Source organism: Alosa alosa, chromosome 21 (assembly GCF_017589495.1).
Source record: "Alosa alosa isolate M-15738 ecotype Scorff River chromosome 21, AALO_Geno_1.1, whole genome shotgun sequence".
Classification (NCBI taxonomy): Eukaryota; Metazoa; Chordata; class Actinopteri; order Clupeiformes; family Clupeidae; genus Alosa; species Alosa alosa.
Genome location: NC_063209.1, coordinates 7,504,936 through 7,517,731, shown reverse-complemented (window position 1 = coordinate 7,517,731; position 12,796 = coordinate 7,504,936). Strand labels below are relative to the sequence as shown.

Below are 12,796 nucleotides of genomic sequence, written 5' to 3'. Positions count from 1 at the left end.
GATGCTGCATGGTAGCGAACTGCTGCTGCTGCCGCTGCTGTGGCGGCGTCCTGACCCTGATTACTCCACACAAGGCAGCCCTTTGTGAGACATGGTGTGAGCAGAGGCATCAAACCAGCTGATGTTGCGTAATAGGGTGGCCTCTTCAAGCGTCACTAACCACAGTCAGGCACTGGCCATTACAGTAGGAGCACAGGCCCAGCAAACATGTTTAGATCTTTGGAGTGCATCGAGGAGATGGGAGTTGTTTACAATGTCGGTGAAGACGTTGAAAAGAATAATTTTGTCTTACGATCAGCACATGCATGTACTTTTCATGTCTCTAAATTAAATCAAACTAAATTAAGATAGCCCAGTGCTTTTGAATTTAGAATGAAGCTGATTATAACAAATCATGACTTAAACTTAATAAAATATTAGCAAAAATGTACCTAGAATATAAAATACCTGTCCATTGGTTAAACTTTTGCTTTTATGAATTTGATATATATTTATTGTCCGATTTTATTTATTGGGAAAAAGTTAAAAATATACATGTTAAAATAAAATGAAAGCAAAGTCAAGACAATATATCTGTGTCTGGCTGATACCCTGAGCATGCTGTATATTTCAGATGCCCTTTTACACAAGAGAAAACTTGGCCTCTGTGGGGTCATATCTGATGTCTAATGGTGAAGGCAACTGTCATAATGTCTACCGTGCCAGATGCCAGCTTTATGGCTATTGGGCAACACCGAGCAATAAATGTCGACATGGCAAGTGAGCATGACAAGGGCAGCTGGGTGAGATACGCTTGCAGTCTGGAGAGCGGTGCCAAGTCTCATCATACCGATCACGCAGTGTCTGCATGCTCACCGGCATGGGCAGACTACTGTACCAAAACTGTGCAAGTCCTGGTATATTCACTGATGCCACTGTTTAACTCCACTCGATGTACGTCACAGAGTCTTTTGTTTATGTGTTCACAACATAATTAGAGAGCATGTCAGTCTACTGATAGAGGTCTTAGAGGAAGTTTACTCCCTTCCACTAATGTTTAATTAAAGTTTGGTGCAGAAACATTAAACTTGTTTCATTACTTATCTTTTCCCCTCTATCTGAGCCCTTAACTCACCAGTTGACCGCATGACCCTGACTCAGTCTTGCATCTGCCTTTTGCAACTTCGTTTTCACACCACTGTGGGAGCCAAGTTGGATGTCCTTCAAGGAGACCGGAGTCCGTGTCGTGTGGCAACGTGGACAGTGCCCCTGGCTCCACACACACATGGAAGATTCACAGCAGCGTTCACTCTCACTCAACGTGATTTGCATCTCTCATGTCCCTTAGAACTCACCACGTTCTGGATTGCCTCGCCGCCATGTTTATTCTACAGAAGACACACAAGCACGACATGCATAACAAAATATGATGAATACAAACCCTAATCTCCACTTAAATTTAATTTGGGGGATTTGCGTTAGATTGGGTGGGTTTACATCTCCCACTCCCCTTCTTCTCCGTAAGCCTGTGTGTGCACAACAGATGCCCTGGTGAATCCCATTATTTTTTTTATTTCATTTGTGTCCATTCAGATAGGCTTCTAGTGGCCGCCTGGCCCAGTTAGCGCACAGATGAGGGTGACCTAGTTCACTTGAGTGGGCAGCCGAGGGTCTGACTATAGCATTCTGCCTTTGATTGCACTCATTCAACACTTTCATTGAGTCATGGGTAGCACTGTCCACCACGGGTATGTGGCTTTTGTCCACCACATGTATGTGGCTTTATATAGGCTACATTATGGCTTAGTTGGCTATGATGGCTGCATTTGACATCTCGGTTGACACCAACATCTCTCATCTCTCAACCTCTGTTTCCGTCTCACAGTCATGCAGATATCCATGGCTCTTTCTGTCGGCAATCACTGTGCAACCCACTAGAGTGCTAAAAAAAATGCTCATTTCCAATTGGCTATTAATTTTGGGACTGTTGCCGAGGAAAATGTATACAGAAAGAGAGATAATTTTGAGCTTTGTGTATCTAAGAAACAATATATATTTGTGGGACACCATGAGGTGACAAACACTTAACGGTCCAAGCTAAAGCCTTTTCTACTTCTCCTACTTGTACATAGTAAGGATAGTAAAAAGATGAATCATAATCAACCTGGGTCACAGCACAGCTGCCCCCTTCCCTATAAGGCAGCATTATCTGCAACTACAACAGGCCATCAAAAGATTAGTTAAGATGTAAATGGCCTTAGATACAAATGTCTTGGTCTGCAGTATGACTGAAGTGACAAAATCATTTGAATCCAGACCAGCAGATTTTCTGGCTTTTTCAAGCACCTCTCTGATCAAAGCTGAAATGGCCTGAGCACACTCTGCTTTAGTCAGAGGTAAAGACACCCTCATATGGTGTCAAACACAAGAGTATCATAGTATTGGATGAACCAATTAAAACTCAACCAAGGTTTGGGTTGCTAACCAACTGCAATGCACTTATGGTTTACCCATCGCACATCAAGTAATGTAATGTGCCAAGAGTCTCAGGCGTTCCACCACATTAAAAATCAAATCTACAAAAGCAGCATAGGAGATCCACAACTGTCAAGAGAAAGAATCCAGAGTCAGAGGTGTGTTTTAATGCTTTATTCAACAGTTGTACTGCATTACAGTTCAATATAAAATTATTTTGAAATATTTTCGGACAGACATAAAAATTAGTGGTTTTACAATACCATGACATATGGAGAGCGTATCTGCGTAAAGTGATACATCAAGTCACATGTAAAATCTTACACAGCTGAACAGAACTGGGATACAAGAAACCAAGGCACACTGTATGACATCAGGAGTGCATCAGAGTAACAAGGGGCCAACAGAAAAACATTTAATGGGCCAAAAGGACAAGCCAATACAAAGGAGGTACAGAATTGCCAGCATTCAATGTCTCCTATAGTCAAAACAGTCCGGACCTGGATGTGGGTCCATCACCCCAATCCCCTTCTCCCTCACCACCTCCCCCCATGAGTGGCACATACACTCAAACACAAAGATTGGGTCAACATGTAGAATCCTGAGTGCACAATACAGGGTGCTGGAAATGCAGCAAGTTGATGCAGGCGCCTGTTGATGGCACAGACTATCAAGTTTAATAGTAGGCTATGATAAAATCAACTTTTAAAAAAAAGTTACATGGGGGTCTCCTGATCTTACATAACAGCACCTTTATTTCTGAGTCACGTGGCCATTACAGAGCAAGCTACATGGGCAGAGATTAGATCAAGAATGGTTTACCGTTTAAACACTGTTGGCAGTGTGTGGCTGCATGGGAGCACATTACTGAACCACAGCTCAGGCTGTAGCAGAAAAGAAAAGGAAGGTCACAAGTTAGTCATTTTGATGAGCCGTGGCCTATCAAAATGGTAGCACAGGAATCTAGACACCCTGTAGTTGTGCTGAGGTTACAGCCCATTCCGCTCCCCTTTCAAAAATGTGCTCCTAGGAGCAGTGTTCCGACTTGTAACTCCCATTTCTATCTCATGAGGCTTCCACCCCCAATCTCCCTCTTGTAACGATTCGTGAGGTGGTCTGCCTGCACTGTGAGCTTGGACAAGACTCCGAACAGTCCCCTTAGATGGAAGTGAAACTCGCCCTCAAGATCAGAGCCATCCTCGGGTGGCACGCCGCTCTTCTCCTGGTGCTCCTCTTGCTTGACTGCCATTTCCAGGAAGCTGGCACCGCTGCTCATCTCTCGTTTCAGCAGGCCCCACTCCATATCATTTTTGATAGACTTGAGCAGAAGATAATGTTCGTACATGTCCCTTTGTTTACTCGGTATAGCCGGTTCGTTATTGTTGTGATTGACGGGCTCTTTACTCTCCTGCTCCTCCAACGGCACGTCCCTAAGCAGGCTTGGCACCATGATGGTCTCGTCCATGTTGTTGGCTGCGGCCATGAAACGGTTCATCACGTTGAGGAGGGAGTGCTTGTTGCAAGGGTCGCTGCTGATTTGCATCATGGTGAACGGAGACTTGGGGTACAAGGTATCCTTCCTGATTAAGATGGAGGCTTGAGTGTAGAGCTGGCAGTTGGATCCAATTGATAAAGCCTGTGTTAGAATATAAAAATAAATAAAAACCATTTATATATATAAATAAATAAAAACATTTATGAACTCGGGCTATGAGTTCACAGCACACGGCGCTTCATTTCAATGAGCATTACCTTCTAGAATTACACTAGAAAACACATTTAACCTAATCTATGAAATCACAGACCTAGAGGCTAAACTGTGTCGCAGGGGCATTAAGAGCTTATCCAACTCTTATAGGAACGAATACAACAGCCTCAAAGTCCATTACGTTAGGCAACACAGGACACGTTCGTTTCGATAACATAATAGCCTAAAAAGCGTTTTTGGAAAAGCAAATGTGTGGCAAAGCACTTCAGTTTGCATCCCTCAGTTCCGGGAGAAATAATAGCTAGCCATGCCAGATAGCACAAAATGTCCTCAATTCATTTGACCTTGCAGCCCAAGTGAAAAGAATGAATAACATCAACATCACACGAAACGATTCCATTGCAATTCTTACCTAGATCAGCTTCTGTTCAGGGAGAAATGATGGGTAACTCTTGTGTTTATTCGAGTTGCTCTAGCATTATTTAAGGTAACTCCCAACCCTGGAGAAGACAATCAGCTTCCTCATACTCTCACAGCTGAGCAGGGGGTTTTATATGGGGGATGCCGGCAGGACTGACTGCTGCGATAACCAATCAGAGAAGACAAGGATGACAGGGTTTCTATAGGACACAAGAGCTGCGAAAAAGATATCGTCTCTGGTTGCACTTAACCTCTGATTCAACTGTCTTTTAGCGTTTAATGCAGGTTATGTGATTGTAAAAACGTAACGGTGAAAGTAACTAACCACAAAATGGCCCATCGACGTTGAATGAAAAGAACCATTCTATCCCATTTACAAATGAAGTCATTGTTTCCTTAAGCCTACTTCGTATCCAGAGGACTTACATATTGGGCTTTATCAGATTGGCGCGTGAAGTGCACCATTCTAGGCATTGAGATTTTTTTAGTGAACAATAATAGCCTCACTTTTTTTGATTGAACGTGAGAACGTGGATCACTCAACTTTCAATGTGTAGACTGGTTGCACATGAAGTGGATGAGTAGTTCTTTGCTGCCCCCTTCCGTATAATTTGCGCTATATTATATATATATATATATATATATATATATATAAATAATAAATACCTCTCCTTACCAGACCATACATTATACAGGTGCTGGTCATATAATTAGAATATCATCAAAACGTTGATTTATGTCAGTAATTCCATTCAAAAAGTGAAACTTGTATATTATATCCATTCATTACACACAGACTGATACATTTCAAATGTTTATTTCTTTTAATTTTAATGACTATAACTGACAACTAATGAAAATCCCAAATTCAGTATCTCAGAAAATTAGAATATTACTTAAGACCAATACACAAATGAAATGTTGGCCAACTGAAAAGTATGAACAACATGAGCATGTACAGCACTCAATACTTAGTTGGGGCTCCTTTTGCCTGAATTACTGCAGCAATGCGGCGTGGTATGAAGTCGATCAATCTGTGGCACTGCTCAGGAGTTATGAGAGCCCAGGTTGCTCTGATAGTGGCCTTCAGCTCTTCTGCATTGTTGGGTCTGGCATATCGAATCTTCCTCTTCACAATACCCCATAGATTTTCTATGGGGTTAAGTCCTGTTGGAAAATTAAATCTGCATCTCCATAAAGTTGGTCAGCAGCAGGAAGCATGAAATGCTCTAAAACTTTCTGGTAGATGGCTGCGTTGACCCTGGACCTCAGAAAACACAGTGGACCAACACCAGCAGATGACATGGCACCCCAAACCATCACTGACTGTGGAAACTTTACACTGGACTTCAAGCAACATGGATTCTGTGCCCCTCTTTTCTTCCTCCAGACTCTGGGACCTTGATTTCCAAAGGAAATGCAAAATTTACTCTCATCAGAGAACATAACTTTGGACCACTCAGCAGCAGTCCAGTCCTTTTTGTCTTTAGCCCATCTCTTGTTCAAGAGTGGCTTGACACAAGGAATGCGACAGCTAAACCCAGGTCTTGCATACGTCTGTGCGTGGTGGTTCTTGAAGCACTGACTCCAGCTGCAGTCCACTCTTTGTGAATCTCCCTCAAATTTTTGAATGGGTTTTGTTTCACAATCGTCTCCCAGATGCAGTTATCCCTAATGCTTGTACATTTTTTTCCTACCACATCTTATTCTTCCCTTCGCCTCTCTATTAATGTGCTTGGACACAGAGCTCTGTGAACAGCCAGCCTCTTTAGCAATGACCTTTTGTGTCTTGCTTGTGCAAGGTGTCAATGGTCGTCTTTTGGACAACTGTCAAATCAGCAGTCTTCCCTATGATTGTGTAGCCTACTGAACTAGACTGAGAGACCATTTAAATGCCTGTGTAGGTGTTTTGAGTTAATTAGCTGATTAGTGTGGCACCAGGTGTCTTCAATATTGAACCTTTCTAAAATATTCTAATTTTCTGAGATACTGAATTTGGGGTTTTCATTAGTTGTCTGTTATAATCATCAAAATGAAAATAAATAAACACTTGAAATATATCAACACAAGACAATGTTTAGTTCTTTTTTTTTTTATTTTGGATGCCATTTCCACACCTGAACAAATACTGAAATGAATTATGAGAGGGCTTAATTAATAATAATAACAATAATAACAATAACAATAATAATAATAATAATACAACAGATTCAGAGATTCCATCAATTAATATGAATGTACTTTACAATGAAACATGGATACCAGGAACTTTAAGCCGGGCAAGAGACGACCCTTTTATCTCATAACACCTACTAGTTAAGTAGTGAAATGTGTGAATAAACTGGCATACACTCCAGTGAACCTGTTCTCTCAACACGTAGTTCACTTGCTAGCATACTTCTTCTTCTTTGGGAGACCGAGTAGCCCTCCAGTCTCCACCAAATGTAATCTTTTCTACCCAGATTCAGAATTCAGCTTCTACATCTGCACTGAACAATTCACATTATTTAACGCGACAATAAATTTTCTTGTTTTAAAGTAATGCCATTTATCCACTGACACAAAAAAGCACAAGTCAATTCTACATCATATATCTATAACCAATGTAAACTCTAGATACTTTTAAAGCTGTGCTGCTCTTTGCATGGATGCTGGGAGGACCAAAAAAAGACAGAGGGACATCTGGTGTTCAATTCTCAAAGTCACCATTTCTTTCAGGGAAGGCATACTACAAGCTAATATATGGAGTGCAGAGAAAAGACTGCTACAAAAAGTAAAGTAATCATCAATCATCTGAAAGCTTGCCTTCCCATGCCTTAAACTGAACTGCAAACAATCAGAACAACCCACACACAAAAAAATAATAACAAAATCTTGGCACATAAATCATGGATAATTATACTCATATCAAATCCCTTATCTGGTATATTCCACTCTATACATGGTCTTCTAACACCGAGAACTATATGTTTAAAAGCAGCTGGAGTATTGTCTAAAAAGAAATGGACAGCTAAGGTGTGTGTATATATAAAACTTAAAAGACTACAGGCTCCCTTTGTGCAAGCCTCCATCTTGTTTAGCCACCGATTCCTAAAAGGGAGAAGGGAATAACAAGGGGATTAGTCTTTTGCCAACAACTCTCACCATGCCACATAGCAGGGCAGTGCCTTACATAGAATAGAATAGGAAATGCTTTTATTATTTGTCTTGTCCATATTATGTTACTTAAATCGTCATGCTCTCCAAGCAATTTGTTAATTTGCTAGAATAGTGTATAGCTCAGTCTGAGTCACCCCTTTTGCCCATTTACAGAGCATGGAGTGGAAACAAAAAGAGGTTTCAGTGCTACAGTACCATTAGGAGTCATTAAAGAATACAATTGTGGACAGGACAATAAAACAAACGGACAAAAAAATAACACAACAAACACTTACCAGCATTAAGTGTAGCTGAGTCAAGGAACTGCTAAACCATTTCATACTGGTTATTGGTAATGTATCGAGACAAGCAGCAGGCCAAGAATATTCCAATAAGCTAAAAGGAGATGAGTAAACAATAGATGTTTGCACTGAGACAATAGAATGAAAGTTGTTTTCATCCACAATCATTTATGAAAACAAAACATCCCTATATATATATATATATACATATATATATATACATATATATATATATACACATATACATACATATACATATATATATATATATATATATATATATATATATATATATATATATATATATATATATATATATACACATATACATACATATACATACATATACATATATATATACACATATACATACATATACATATACATATATATATATATATATATATACACACGATTATAATGACTCCAACAGATAAGAAATTAAATAGGTCATATGAGCACTTTGCCAGATTTATGACTTTTGGTATCTATGGAAAAAAACAATAACTCAAAAGATCCACCTATATTTTTTCTCACCTGGAAGAAAGCGATTCCAAATGATATTCCAGCTACGACTCCCAGGTTTGACTCCATTGTACTGGTCACAAGTGAGAAACAGCCCTAGAGAGGAAAGTAAAAGACATACCCATCAGAGCATGGCACCCAAACATTCCAAAAGCACAACTTTAGCTTCAACCTATCCAATGAAGTTAGAAGTTTGCAAGTAGAGTTTACACAAAACATCTGTGAGAATGAAAGGGTGATACAATTTAATAAGCTTACCTTTGTTGGGTGATTGCAATAATGACTATAATTATTACAGATTTGATAATGCAGATATTATATTGCAGATAATGTAGATTTGTAGAGGTTACATAACATTACATACAAACCATGCATTCAGCCAAAGATCCTTAATTATTTATGATTTCAACTCTCTCTGGTTCAACTGCTTTTATAGAGTGCTTTGCATTTCCTTGGAAAAATGGTTAACACAACAGCAGGCAGCAGTATACTGCTGTAGCAAAGAGGACGCATGAATGTAAAAGGTTTAAAAACCCTGCTTTTTCAATTCGGATTTGGGCCACTTCCATATGTGATCCAAATCAGATACAGGTCTGATTTCAACACGGCCGCAGTTTGGAGCGCACTCTCTGATGTGGGTTATAGCATTACTCAGTGGAAATGGAAGAGAGTTACGAAGGTAGTCAGTCAGTAGGTCAGGCTATCTGCAAGTTATGTGTGTGGTTGTTTCTTGATGTTTTGCATGTGCAGGTCAGTTTAACACTCACCAGTCCACACTGGGGTAGGAATCTGATATTGGCCACATTTAATAAAAACAATGTCAACAGCCACACATAAAATAAATGTGAGCAAAATAAAATCATAATTGACCATTAAGACTTGCAGTGTGTCCCTAGCCTAAGTATGGGATGATTTTTGAAATCTTCAATGTGCAATGCTATTGAACTACATTAATTCCCAAAGAGAAGCTTCACAGGATCAATACGTTTCTCAGCACTGAGGACTTAAGGACAGTTGTACTAAAAATTCTAATTCTAAAAGCATGGGAGGTACTATTTTAATAAGCTATTTAAAACATTATACAAAACAGGAAACCAGTAAACTTTTGACAAAAAAGGCACATACACTGTTGTACACCACAGTGGCAGCTAGGGTTATGTTCTTGAGGTCCACTGAACTGCAGGCAGAAAGTTCTTTACAGCAGCTCTCAGGGATGCCATTATTTGCAAAGTACGGCCTTTCCTGCCAGTCAGTGTAGTTCTGCAATCCACAGCACTTCAGCTGCACAAAAAAAAAAAAATATATTATTTTGTGAGAGAAATATAATGTAAATGCCATTCTGGTGGTTTGAAATGGGTTTGGGGACAGTCGGTTAAGTCACAAGATATTAGAACAAATTAAACAGACACATTGAAGCGGATTGTTAAAGCAACACCAAAGAGCACCTTAAAATAATGTTTCCAAAATCGTTTCAGTGGTTCATCAACTCTTAACAGGGTGAACGGCAATTCTGCATTAAACCTTCAAGGGCCCTCTATCGGCTATAACCGCATCTATGTAAGTTTGCCAGATCGGTAGCTTAATCTGTAGTTCGATGGAATGAGACATAAGAAACTACAAATTTGACTTGCATCTGATGTCGCAATACATCGTACTTTTAGAAGTCATGCAAAATATTCTAACTTGGTGTCTGTGGACATCGTTATTTGCAAAGCCGGTGCTGGATAAACAAATAACGTGTGTGCGACAGAGGGAAAGTTCTTTGGTGTTGCTTTAACAGAGCCAGCTCTAAGAACATTTAGAGCGCTGGGGATGATACTGTAGATGAACTATCTATTAAAGCCTTTGATAAAGGAGTATGAAAGAATAAAACAATGTATTTAAAGGGGTAGCAACCCAAATATTTCCAAGAAGGCACCTAAGTCTAAAACATAGATTTCAGCTTTGCTCCAAAGACGAGCTTTCAGTAGTCAGAAGAACATGGACACTTTCCAACTGACAGAAACATTTACAAGTCACCTACATTTCTCTGAATTCTATCCACAGCATCGCTTCTGGCATCTGTGTGGTTGTAGGTATTAAGAGCATCTACGTAGACTCCTTTCAGGAGTCCTTTGATCTGAAATTTGAAGAGAGCATGTCATTTAGAACAATGAAAGGGATTTCAGTTCTGGAATGTGCCATTGATACTGTTGTGATACAGTGGGACTTTACCTCATGTCTGAAGATGAAACCAGAGATGCCTGCTACTAGTTCGGCAAGGAATACCAATATCAAGAACATTGCATACTGAGGAAATGGGCAGATACAATAAAACAAAGATTACTACCTTAAAACACTTTCAACACAAAATGTTGAAAAGCCAACACTCTAGATCACATCCTGACGCATTTACATTGAAATACATAATATCATTTACAACCTTAAAAATATTTTTTTCTAAAAAAAACATAGGGCATAGCGGTAATGGAATCTAATGGGTGATTCTAACCAGTTTCAGCATCCACGGACTGCCTCGACATGTGGCAAAACAACCGAACAGGCCAAAGATGACGATGATGGCTCCGGTCCCGATGAGAACATATGGTGCATTGGTGGTATTCTCAGTGTCAAGGTGGAGGTAGGGCTCCAGGCTCACCTTACCCCATACCCCTACCGCTAGCAGGATCACTCCTGTGATCTGGGAGAGAGACATAGGGTAAAGTTAAACACCAGTCCCCGAGGGGATTTTAAATCTAGTTGAGTTAAAAGTGAAATTTTTGAAGACGTCTAGCCAAGCCAGTTTGATAACAATACCCTTGGCTCACCTTGTAATTTCTGTTATCTGGATCTGGCTTAAGTGTACCAGACTAATGTGCTCAAAAACAACAAAAGTATTTAACTTTACTTTATATATTTCCATACATGTTTCACAGTTACAATATTATTTATGCCAATGTGGTCCATTTCAACATGTAGGCATAGGAAGCTTTCACCAACTCCACACGTCTAATTTATTTGAACTCCTGCGGCTGTTTTGAAGCGCATGTCTGTTCAGGGTGTCATTAGCAAGAAGCCATCAGGCCATCTGGCTCGGTTGATAAAGACTACACGGCAATAAATGGCAAAGAGATGTAAACGTGCTGCTCTGAACTTCGAACCCCAAAAGCCACGTTCAATAAATTGATACAAAGATAACGCCAGTGAAGTTTTTGTAACACATTAGTGATTTGTATTGATGTTTTGTATGTTTTTCTTTATGTCGAACACGCACAGAATGTTTATCATGATATTTTTATGCACAAATGGCAGAATTCACATGGTTACCACGACCCGCTGAGACCAATAAGTTCAATAAATAACATGCATGGAAAAAAGCAGCCAAATGCATCTGATGCAACATGACCCAAGACCATTTAAACAGCTGTGATGGACAGGCAAGCGACAACATCTGCGATATTCTTTCTCTCGTTGGCTAGCTAACTTTTTTGTTTTAGGGGAGACTTGACGACCTAACAAGTGGTTTGAAATGAGTAGGCTATATCTTGACATAGGCTAAATCACGAGGGGCGGGGGGGAATTCCTAACTTAACTTCCTAACAAGCTAAATTAATCCAATCAATACCTTAAACAGCTGCTTATTCGCTAGCAACATCGAAAACTTTAGCCCATTGTTTTCTTCTCCATCAATGGTTGCTAGCAGCATAGATAGCTGGCATTGGTTGTTTATTGAAAACCATCACACTTACCCAAAATATGAGACTGTACGAAATAAGAAACGTCTTGAGACATGTTATCACAGGCTTGGTTTGTAGCCTTCTGGATGGCGGAGACATCCTGTCTTTTAACAAGTTTGACAAACGGGCTGTTGGAATATGTAGGTTAAGAAGAGAACCTTGCCAATGTCTTTCAGCTGGAAAACTTTTTCTGCCGACGCTTCCAAGCGAAAGGGAAATGTCGTCATGAGTAGGGATTCAGTTTCCGGCGAAAAAAAAAAATAAGTAGCCTAACTGGCCAATGCAGTCTGTAATGGACCGTTCGTTATTTATAAACGGGGTCACCGGAGGAAAATAGGGGAGGGTCATGTCTTTTTATTCTTTGTTGAGGGGAGGGTCACCTAACTTTTGTATTAATGAAAACAGCAAAAAATCAAAGTGGCTTGTTTGATTGTTGATTTCTGTCGCCATATAACGTTCTCTTTCGTTCCATAGCTCTGTCAACATTGAACAATGGAAATAAGGGAGATTTCCCGGGTTTCTCACGCAAAATG

At 39.9% G+C, this 12,796-nt stretch overlaps 2 protein-coding genes across 2 annotated transcripts; both read right to left on the bottom strand.

Moving 5' to 3' along the window:
• Positions 1 to 2,613: 2,613 nt before the first annotated feature.
• Positions 2,614 to 4,722, bottom strand: mid1ip1l (MID1 interacting protein 1, like). Its single transcript, XM_048231390.1, has 2 exons — positions 4,575 to 4,722; positions 2,614 to 4,090 (listed from the first exon to the last, which is right to left on the bottom strand). The coding sequence occupies exon 2, from the start codon at positions 3,998 to 4,000 to the stop codon at positions 3,515 to 3,517; it is 486 nt and encodes a 161-aa protein (XP_048087347.1). The 5' UTR covers positions 4,001 to 4,090; positions 4,575 to 4,722; the 3' UTR covers positions 2,614 to 3,514.
• Positions 4,723 to 6,653: 1,931 nt separating this feature from the next.
• tspan7 (tetraspanin 7) lies at positions 6,654 to 12,513 on the bottom strand. The gene is made up of 8 exons (XM_048232330.1): positions 12,276 to 12,513; positions 11,039 to 11,227; positions 10,762 to 10,836; positions 10,571 to 10,666; positions 9,673 to 9,828; positions 8,560 to 8,643; positions 8,017 to 8,116; positions 6,654 to 7,672 (listed from the first exon to the last, which is right to left on the bottom strand). The coding sequence occupies exons 1-7, from the start codon at positions 12,360 to 12,362 to the stop codon at positions 8,048 to 8,050; spliced, it is 756 nt and encodes a 251-aa protein (XP_048088287.1). The 5' UTR covers positions 12,363 to 12,513; the 3' UTR covers positions 6,654 to 7,672; positions 8,017 to 8,047.
• Between the last annotated feature and the right edge of the window lie 283 nt (positions 12,514 to 12,796).

Coding starts and splice junctions, on each gene's coding strand:
- mid1ip1l (XM_048231390.1), bottom strand. CDS start 4,000: ATGATGCAAATCAGCAGCGACCCTTGCAACAAGCACTCCCTCCTCAAC.
- tspan7 (XM_048232330.1), bottom strand. CDS start 12,362: ATGTCTCCGCCATCCAGAAGGCTACAAACCAAGCCTGTGATAACATGT. Junction 10,837..11,038: donor GTCCGTGGATGCTGAAACTG/GTTAGAATCACC, acceptor CCATTTCCTCAG/TATGCAATGTTCTTGATATT. Junction 8,117..8,559: donor TTGGAATCGCTTTCTTCCAG/GTGAGAAAAAAT, acceptor ATCTCCTTTTAG/CTTATTGGAATATTCTTGGC.